The sequence below is a fragment of the Sphaeramia orbicularis genome, chromosome 3 (genome assembly GCF_902148855.1).
Source record: "Sphaeramia orbicularis chromosome 3, fSphaOr1.1, whole genome shotgun sequence".
Lineage (NCBI taxonomy): Eukaryota > Metazoa > Chordata > Actinopteri > Kurtiformes > Apogonidae > Sphaeramia > Sphaeramia orbicularis.
In genome coordinates, this window is record NC_043959.1 from 58,907,408 (window position 1) to 58,918,456 (window position 11,049).

At 41.5% G+C, this 11,049-nt stretch overlaps 1 protein-coding gene across 4 annotated transcripts in view; it reads left to right on the plus strand.

Annotated features, from left to right (window-relative positions):
* The window catches only part of LOC115411075 (Nance-Horan syndrome protein-like), an 81,155-nt gene extending 71,459 nt beyond the window's left edge, over positions 1–9,696 (plus strand). For 3 of the 4 annotated variants that reach the window (XM_030123018.1, XM_030123030.1, XM_030123036.1), the window contains 4 exons: positions 1,330–1,482; positions 1,747–4,935; positions 5,167–5,308; positions 5,482–9,696. In XM_030123018.1, the coding sequence (XP_029978878.1) occupies positions 1,330–1,482; positions 1,747–4,935; positions 5,167–5,308; positions 5,482–6,115 (4,118 nt within the window). In that variant the 3' untranslated portion in view covers positions 6,116–9,696. The remainder of the gene's footprint in view (positions 1–1,329; positions 1,483–1,746; positions 4,936–5,166; positions 5,309–5,481) is intronic. The other variant, XM_030123026.1, reaches the window with a different exon arrangement.
* The last annotated feature ends 1,353 nt before the right edge of the window (positions 9,697–11,049 follow it).

Here is an 11,049-nt window from a genome sequence, read left to right on the forward strand (position 1 = left end):
ACTGTGGCTCGAGCACCGCAGATGAATACTGTAAAGTCTGTATCTGAATCTAGATCAGCTGTATTGAATACTGCCGTACAAACCGGAGATACTTCCTTAAACTGTCACATACATATCTAACAGCACATCCCAGAATACCTTGTACAGGTGTCTCAGTGACAGAACCTTTTTCTGTTTTATCTACATTACAAATACATTACATTACAAATTGATTCGGTGAGGGAGCAAGAAGTTGAGTGTTAGAAACATACAGAGAAACAACTTTGGAAACACAGTCCTAACTTTAGGGTTAGGGTTATGTGAACCGGAGATCTTGGCGTAAATTGACACTTGATCAAATGGCATTGAATAACATGTGAAAGGTCAAAAATGCATACGTATAGCACACCAAATACCATAAGAACTGGTATGACAAACAATGCAATTTCACGAGATCAGTCTTGCACTTTTACAATACAGTAGGTCACAATATAATGACAAAAATAAATGGGACAAAGGGTGCATTTTTTTATACCATTGTTTACAAAGCTTTCTGACTTATGACCCTTTCAGACACAGCATAAGTTGCACTGCAGTTTCTGTTGGGTTCAACAACATATCTTCAAATTAATAAGCAGACAAATTATGACAAGTTTTCTGTAAGGGTCTAATAATCTGCATGAAATTTCTTCATTACCTCAGTGGAGAAACTTGGTAGATTTGTCTGTAGACTCAAAACAAACCTAAGATGAGTTAATATTTTTCCTTACCTACAGTAACCTACCTTACCGGTAACTCATTCCTGACATACATACATGGATGGAGACTTGTTTCCAAGATGGGGTTTTCTTTCCAAGGTCTCGTGTTATGTAATTTCGGGAACTCAGGAACACAAATTATCAGCTTTTCTCCATTTTGCTTTCCATGCCTGGCTGGATGCCTCATTCAACTCTTTGACTGTTTTGACAGAGTGCTGCATGCACACAAGCTTGCATTTCAGTGTATAGTGATTCTGCTGTCGCATTGTGTCTGAAAACTCATTTACTCTCCTCAACACATCAATCAAAGTGTCTTAAAACACATTTGGGAAATTCCCATTTATATGTTTGTAGACAGTCCTTCTGATATGGAGTGCATTCATTGGTTCTGTTGTTTTATCTGTTCCTGCCATTTTCACTGAACTGAATTCTACTTCATCGTGTTTCCTTATTTTACTGTTACAGAGATATGATTCTAAACACTCATTGCTGTTAATAATTTCCTCTCAAGGAGCACTTCTACTTCATATTACAAAAACTTGAGAATGGGAAAATCATTTCTACTCACCATCCTTTTTGTCTTTGCATTCAGATTCAGATGAATCACCTGTTGCAAGAGAACGCACCGTGATTGTTCATGCCAACCCACACCAACTGTCTCTGTGTCAAGAAGATCTCTCAATCAGTGGTCGTCTTTCCCACACGCGTGACTCCGGCTGCCAGACAGATGATTTCCTTATAGCATGTAAGATTCTTAAAATGGACAAATATGTTTGCTTCTTTGAGGATTACTGTGTGTGGATTCATACTAAGCACAAAAACAGAGATTTGCTAAAAGTCAGTCAAATTAAAAGTAAATAACTAAATGTGATTATTTGTGGGATAATTTTAATGCCTTCTATTGCTCAAAATACTAAGCACTCGGACTGAAATGGCATAACAATTATTTTCTTATGATCTGGTCAATAGCAATGTGAATAAAAAAACGCATCTGTCTTTCCCTTTACAGGTACAGCTGCTCCCTCGAGACGGCGCATCAGAGCTCAGCGTGGCCATCAGGGAATCCCTGCATCTCTGTCCCATTCAACAGGCAACATTTCCTCGCTGGGTGACCAGTCAGAGTCCACGTACACCACTGCTGCAGCTCACGGTGGGCGCCTGAGGTCTCGTAGCCTTCCACGAGAGGGTGGGCGTTTGATGGACAGCGATGAAGATGACGATGACAATTATGATGATGATGACGAAGATGAGGAGTTATCACCCTATGAAGCTGAGGACTTTATTCCACCTGGTCCTAGTCCAAGGATGAAGATGATGATGATGAAGGATGAAGAGGAGAGCACAGATGACCAGGCAGCTCCTGAGCCTCTGCAGCTTGGAAGCTTAAAAAGGTTACAACGATCTGGGGATAGAGACAGAGGAGGTGGAGGAGGGGGAAGCCCAGAGCATAGCTGGATGGAGAGGGGCCGTTCTCGCCTGCCTCGTAAGGCTGACATGGGCAGCTGTGAGATCTCATCAAGTTCAGATACATTCAGCAGCCCTATTCATTCAGTGTCCACAACAGGAGTCCTGGGCAGCCATGTAGACCATAAGGAGGACCACCAGTCATCAAGCGGGAACTGGAGTGGCTCCAGCTCCACCTGTCCTTCCCAGACTTCTGAAACCATTCCTCCTCCCTCTTCCCCACCGTTGACAGGCTCATCTCACTGCGACTCAGAGCTGTCACTCAACACTGTGCCCAATGCCATTGATGAGGGATTCTCCTTGGACCCCTCGTACCACTCCGACCTCAGACCCCAGGGCCAGGGTCACAGGTCCAGCTCATTTACGTCCTCAGCCACAGACCAGCTGGATGATGCAGGAGTCAGCACAGCCAGTGAAGGGGAGTGGACATACCCTCCAGACCAAGACCAGACAGATCCAGACCAAGATCCTGACCAGACCCAGAACATGAGCCAGAGCCATGATTTATCCCAGGAGTATAGCCCCAAACAAGGTCTACAAGATCAATCCTGTTTCACTGACAAGACCAGCAACACTGAAAAAGACCCTGTCTCTCATTATCCATCTGACACAGAAGGTTTTTACTTCTCATCTGTGCATTCTGGAGAGTGTAATCAGAGTTACAGAAACTACATGTATAACTATGCAGACCAGGGGCCTGAATTTGGCCAAAACAACACTGTGGCAGCACCACTACCGCATGGAGTTTACCCCCAGCCCTCAGCTGGTTTTAGAGCGGGCACTATGACCCTAGGGAGGCCCTGCCGTCCACTGAGGAAACCAAAAGTCAAGCCTCCACCACCCAAGAGGACTTCCTCACTGAAGGAGTCCAGTAGTAGTGTCGATGTTGGAACAGACACACAGGCAGATCATGACCAACCAAAGATGGTTAGTGAACAAGAACTTTCTATGTCTTCCACAGATATGAAGCTGGAGCTGGAGTTAGAACTTGAAGGTGGTCCAGAACAATTACAGACATCGTGTCTTGTGGCAGAGCCTTTGGGAACCTGGGGAATGGGCCTGAGAGAAACAGTGGATATAGTAGAACCCATGTCATTCAGCTCTGCTGATACACACTCATTTAAAGATGAAGGCGCTGTGCAATCTGACTATGCAGATCTGTGGCTTCACAACAATGAAATGAAGTCCAACAATGGTGAGTACACGTCCATGTCCAACTCAAGCACAGCCACAGGCACTACTGTCATGGAGTGCATCAAGTCACCGGAGAGCTCTTCATCCTCCACAGAGACCCAAACCCAGTCCCTTGGCCAGGCATCAGAGAACAGGCCAGCAAGTCCCCCCCTCCCACCTGGGGACTTCAAACTTGGGTCACCTGAGAAGCTGGCTGGTCTGGCCTCACCATCAAGTGGCTATTCCAGTCAATCAGAGACTCCAACATCAACCTTGCCCTCATCTTCGGCAGCGTTCTTCCCAGGACCTTTGTCTCCTTCAACTGGCAAGAGAAAGCCCAAAGTGCCAGAGAGGAAGTCCTCTCTCTCTTCCCTGCAGCACTTTCCCAGAGATGGAGCCTCCATTTCCTCTGGCTATAAAAGAGATCCAGACTTCCCACCTCCACCTTCTCAACTTGATCTCAGTATTTTACATGGCGGGCATGCCAGACACACATTATCCCACCGGACTCATCACATGCACACACTCCACTACAGCAAACACAGAGTTGCAAATGTTTTAAACACTGGTTCAAAGTTACTGGCCCCTGAAGTTTCAAGTATCAACCCTCCACCAAGTTCAGTCTCTGCTCCTTCCATTCCCAGCTCCAATCTGTTGGTAGCAACTCCCTCTACGATACGTGCAGTGCAGCTTCATTCCATCAGTCAATCTACAGATAGCGCTACAGCCACGGAGCAGGAAACAGCAGTTATAGCAGAGACTGCTACCAGACCCAAATGTCCTCCAAGTGGTTCCACTCTTGCACCACCTCCTTTCAACACCAGGCCTCTCCCTCCTCGAAGACCACCACCCAGACCTCCTGCTCAGGAGCACACTTCCTCTCCTGAACACTCACAGCCACCTCCCCCTGGACGTCACCCTGATGGGCCTCCATCCTATGAAAGCCTGTTACTAAGACAGGACCGCTATGGACCTGGAACTTTCTGGGCTATGACAGCCTTCAGAACCCGTATGGATCCATCATCTGAGGAGGACAGCTCCCCCTTGCATCGGCCTGTGCCACGTGCACCCCACCCATCACCTGTGGATTTACACACACATATTCACTCTCACACAGAATTCAGAGGGCTCACACATTCAGGTCATGCACACCCTGAGTTCAGGGTACTGGGGGAGCGTTCATTCTCTCAGGATGATGATGACGACGAAGATGATGAGGAAGAAGAAGAGGAGCAGGTGAAAGAGCCACCAGGTTTGCCTGTAAGGGCTGCATGTTCCAGAGTAAGCATGCGACCAGACCACCCTCCACCCCCAGCATATGAGTTTGCCGGGGGATACCATTCAGACTCAGGGCCCTGGGCTAGTCCAGTCAAAGTGCCTGGTACCATAGTAGAGACATCGCAACCTTACCTAATCAGCGATGCACGAAGAGGAATACAAGAAGAGCAAGGTGAGGAGGAGGAAGTGACATCAGGTGCTACCAGAAGTGCCCATCAGCAGCAGTCCCAAGAAAGCAAAGATGACTCAACCACTCCTGACACAGAGGATTACTTCAGTAAAGGTAAGCTTCTAAATTTAATTCAACTAAGGACAAGCTAAATTGTGATAAAGTTATGCGTTATAAGAATGTATTTATTAAAAAAAAAAACAAAACAAAAAAAACTCAATAGCACAATTTTTGGTTTACTTTGTGAGTGAATAATGCTAATAGGAGACAGAAAGAGTGGTTTAAAAGATGGATATTTCACAGACTGTATACTGAATGATCAGACAACCAGATGATATGTGATAGGGATGTTGTGTGCTGCAGATTCCACGCCCAGTGACAATTCACTCTCCCCTCTGACTGATGACACCAAAGTGGATGATGACATTATTATTACATCACCCAACAAGACACGTACAACTGAGGATCTGTTTGCCATGATACACAGGTCAGGAAATTTTTCTTTAAAAGTATGTCTGCTTGTTGGGTTGTTAGTACTGATCAAGTACCAGAGGGTCTTTTCACTGTTTTCAAGCTTATTGACTTAACCTTCAATCATATATCTATCCATCCACTATCTGTCTAAAACTCACTTGTGTCAATGTTCCCATTCTTATTCAGATCCAAGAGAAAGGTCTTGGGTCGAAAGGATTCTGGAGACTTGAACGCGAAATCTCGCCTTTGCCCTCCAGCACCAGTGACAACCGGCAGCGTCCCTGCCATCGCTATTCCTCCTGCCCCTCCTCTCAACATCCCAGCCACCTTGGCCTCTGCTGCTGGGTCACAACGAGCCCCTGTGCCCATCTACCGCAGTGCCAAGAAATCCAACACATCTAATGAGGAATTTAAACTCCTGTTGCTGAAGAAAGGCAGTAGGTCAGACTCCAGCTACCGCATGTCAGCTACAGAGATTCTAAAGAGCCCTATCACCCCCAAGACTCCGGGGGATTCCCTTCATGAAGGACCCATTAGACCAACTGATGAAATACCCTCTACCCTCCAGGAATCTCCTCTTTCTGGCTTGGAACCAATCCAGATACCTGGTCTTTTTCCCAGGGCTAACTCTGAGAGTTTCACTCCCAAAACCCTGCCTATGTCAGCTGCATCCCGACAAGGCCGTTCTCGGATCCCCCCTGTAGCCAACAGCAGCCGCTATAGTACACGCAGCCGCCTCTATACAGCCCCCATGCAAGCCATCTCCGAAGGGGAGACAGAGAACTCAGATGGGAGTCCCCATGATGACAGATCCTCCTAATACCACCTGATGAGAGATGTCCTCTATTCTTAGATGTGCCCTACATTTGAAATGGCTACTTCTACTTTTATAGTCTTGAACAGATGTGTCACTGGGGCCAATATTATAAACCTTGTGACACAAAAATGTGACTGTTGCTAAAATGCACCCACTGTTTGTATTCTTTCTCTTATTCTTATTCTCTTATTCTATTTAAGGGTATTAGAGTGTTGCAAGACACTGAATCATGAAAGGATGAGTATGAAAATTTTGAGGATGTAACAAAATACTGCATAATTAAAATAATAGCTCCCTATCAGTAAAAGAGAAAGACTTATGACCTATTTTGACTGAACCGTCTTTTTAAAAAAAATTACAAAAAAAAGTCCCAAATATTTGGTAAATTATAAAAAGAAAAGATTTTTTGTGGAGTATGGACATTGTGTATGTGCATGTATGAGCACATGCAACATCCACAGATATTTTTACTTCTTGTGTTTTGAATGGTGTGGGTGGGTGTGTCAGTGCGGAACTGATTTCTTATTAAAAAATAATAAAAAGTCCAATGAAATTTAATACTCTTTCAACTTTTTGTGCCCAAAGCAGTGGCCAAAATTCCCATACTAAATATTCCTGCCAGTTATTTTGTTGTTACTAACAACATTAGCTCAAACAACGTATCTACTGTAATCCATCTACAGACTTGGCATAGATAGTGTCACAGAGCCAATCATATATTTCTTCATACAGATTATATTAAAAAAGATAACATGATGCATGTATTTTTGTAAAACTGCGCCTCAGAACATGATGAAGTTTCACCATGTTGCATGACCCTATATAGAAACATCCCCTGGATCCTGGTTTCTGTCAACATTTTTGTGGCTCCATTGTTTTATTAGAGTATTTAATCTTTCACTGTGAAAGGTTCTTAGTGACATTTGTATCACATTGCCGGTGATCTAAATTGATTTATCATGAATTTGAGTGTCTCTCAAGAAGGAGCAAGGGCTTGTGCCTAGATGGGGATTGTTTGTCAAAGATACAGGTGAATTTTGGACAATCGCACAATGGCCTTTCTGTACTAGAGGTGGTTATTAGCAGGGCAGTTTGAAGTCCCTGCACATTGGCCTGGGCCACATCCCACCAGAATCACATACTGAAACCCAACACCGAATTCTAGTATACTTAGCCTGAGCAAAGCTTTTCCAGCAGCTGGCCAGTTGCGTTGTGCTGACTTGAAATGGAAAAGGTGCATTTCAAAGATACCATTGAGCGCAGACGGTGACAATGCTTTAGAAGGTCCTCAATCGGTTTGACTAGAGGTTAATTTGGACAGGTTTCCAAGAGCCAACCTCGCTTTTGCACTTCATGATTCTTCAAGAATATTCCTTGAAAAGAAAATATATCTTATAATGAAATTGCATAATGTATATTTGTACTGAATATAAAGTCATATCTATATAAAACAGCAAGCAGAAATTTTATAAGGAACGAAACTGAGTGTAGCAAAGAAGAACAGGTCTCACTGACAACATTACACATGAATCTTAACAGTGTAAACTGTTCTCCTTTCCTTGTTGCCTCTCCATTATTTGCACTGACCCAGTAGCATCAGGCAGGTGAAAGCTCAATCCAGTGGCTAGTGTAAGTCTATCTTACCTTCCAAACCTCATATCACAAAATCTGCAAGAGAGGGTACAGGATATTACCAGTGTTTGAATGTCAGCCGTGCATCCATTGCTGCAGCCTTTTCTAACCACAGGTTCAGCTGGTGGAGTAAAACCTCTCTGTTGTTACAGACATAGAATATCTGGTGTGCTACTATCATCAGTGATACGTTTGAACATTCACCTGCCTAATACAGCAAACACAACACATATACTTCTTACATTCAGAGACCGTACTTCAATAGAAACCATTCACTGTATTCTGTGAATACCTCAGCAAGCATATTACTGTTTTATTGTAAATGCATAGATAGATAGATAGATAGATAGATAGATAGATAGATAGATAGATAGATAGATAGATAGATAGATAGATAGATAGATAGATAGATAGATAGATAGATAGATAGATAGATTACAAAACCACAACTGTTTAATACTCAGCGAATCTGAACTGCAGAACTGACACTGTGCAAGATGGAGAGAGTAAAAAGCTGTGAACTGATTATTAGAATTTTACATTCATCATATTGCTGAAGCGCACTTGTTCCTGTTCATTGTTTGATTTGTTGTGTTTTCAAAAGCATGCAATAAGTAAAGAAAAAAAAGAACAAGGACACCATATCATTATTTTTATCTGAGGGATGTCTCCATACCACGAGAAAAGATTTTGTATTTTCCGTTTGTCAAGTTCAATAGTGTGTTCTATAGATGTACAAACTGTCTGGCTAATTCTGTTCTGTATAGTCGTGATCACCAACAGGGGTTTATCTTGTACTGTATATCTACTCACTGGACAATCATATGTTTAAGAGACTGTAAAGAAAATGATATAGAATCTTTCGGGAGGAAGAATCTGAACACTTTTGGTGCTGGGTCCTAGTCTTGCTGGAGCTGTGAAAGTTGGAAACTACTGATTCACTTAAAGTGCATATTTGGACAACCACTCTGGATGAAATTGGAAAATATCAAGTTGGGAACAATATCTGTTCACAGACCCCAAAATCATGTTTGATCTGATTATAAAGTTGCTGTATTTACTTTCCACAGACTTTTCTAATTCCTGCAACACATTATCACCGAAATGGATTAAATGATTACATGAAAATGTAACATAATTCTGTGAAATGTCATTCTAAAATATTGACTACAAAAAACTGAAAGTATTGACAATTTGTTTAGTGTCATTTTTCCGTACAGTAGCAAGTGCAGATGCAGTGGGGGACTGTTTCCTTTTATTTAAGGAGTAGACAGATGATTCATTGACACAAATTCATTACAAAGATCAACTGTGGAGTGGCCATGCAGACTCTAGTGCTCATTTAGCACTCTGAAACAGCAGTCCTCAAAATTGGCCATACAAAAAATAATAAATTTGACAAATTCTGGCCCCAAACTGTTTGAAAATGTCTGCACACAATTTTGTCAAATGTGGAAAAGATGACTTGTCTTTTTTCAAAGGTGCACGGTATGGAATAACACTAAACAGACTATAAAACCTGGAATGGAAAGGAGAAAAATACAGATGTTGAAAACACAGTGTAACTGTCAATTTAAAATAAGCTCCATGTTTAAAAATAGCTAGGACTTATCAGATTTGAATCACTTTTGTATTTTTGTATAAACTTGTAAATATGTTTTTAAAGAAAAAAAATGTTGCAGAAGCTTTCTTTTGTAAAATAAATCAATAAATGACTAAAAACAAAACAGGTTTTTTTTTTTATGTTTACATGATTATTTTCGAAATCTTTTTCTATTTTGGAGCTGTGCAACACCTTCAGTCTTGTATTTATTTTTTGGGAGAGGGGAGGGAAGGTTACGACATTGTGAAAACTCCATTATTCTATACCTAATTCATTTTAACAGCTCATCAGGCTGCTTAGTAACTGTGCATAGAAAAAAGCCAATAAATGTGACTGCATTAAAACGGAAGGCCTTCTGTGTGAGACTTCATTTACTTTGTCAGGTGTATTGAAAGACTGTCTCCACTAGATGGCAGTGTTTGGATGTTTTACTCTAGTTAGGCAGTCTCCCTTAATTTATTTATTTAGGCTCTAGTATACATGTAAAATTATTCACAAGTGGGTTGTTGCAGTTATCCGACTAGCATTAACATTTTGAATTTACAGCTGTTGGAAAAAAAATATTGTGGGTGAGTTCAGGAGCTCAAAGAATAATAATTATGAAGAATTATATGGCAAAACAGACAGAAGTAGCTTCAAACTATTATTAATATTCCATTAAATTATTAACACTAATATTCTAGCAACCTGGAAGAAAGATGATGATGAGCCTTCTTCAGATAAACAGAACTATTTCATGTATTATTATTATTATTATTATTATTATTATTACTATTTTATTATTATTATTTTTGTTAGACAACTGCATTTGATGAAATATCCTAATGGAGTGGAGCTTTATGTGTGATGTGCAAAAAACTGTTTAAAAAAAAAAAAAAGGTAGAAATGAGAACTGAAGCTTATTTCTTCCTGAAAATGGTGGCCCGGGCATTGTAGTCTTTTTCTTTTTTAGATTAATAAAAAGAACATTTGCTCCCCACGTGCAATTAACTAATTTGTAGATAATTATTATTAGCCTATATTATTAGCATTAGTGTAGATCTAACACTGATAATGAGGCTTATTTACCTTGAAGTGCAGGTCCGGTTCCTGTTGTGTTGACACTTCCATGTTGTGATGTACATGTAGGTGTAACATTCACATTATCTCCAAAGTAGAAATGGCCAATTATTCCACATGCAGTTCAGACAGAGGCGTCATGTGACCACATCGTTGGAGTTCAGTCCCAGGTACTTTATCCTCCTGCTTTTGTATTTTCTCGGTTCAATTATGAGACATTTATTTCTCAGTGTAAGCACCAACTTCAGCTCAAAATACACTACACAAAAAGTAACTAAACTGCTTGTTCAACGGTGCGAGGTCACCGCCTCACCTGTCTCACATGAGGAAGAAGACCATAGGAATGACATAAAATAATTTTACACAAACATGAATATTTAAATAAACGAGCAATACATGATACAGCCAGTAAGTACTGTGTATAGAGGGTATGCACGTGACGTCACCACTAGTGGAAATCACCGTGGTTCCGCCCACTGAGTGGCAGAAAGAGAGAGATGAGTAGCGGCTTTGGTTTGAATACTGCGAAAACTTTAGAACAATCTAAAAAATGGGGCAGAGCTGTTGTGCCATTGATCGCACAAATAGGTTTAAAAAGCACTTGGAGCTATGGTTTTAGTGGCGACCTAAAGCCAAAGACAGA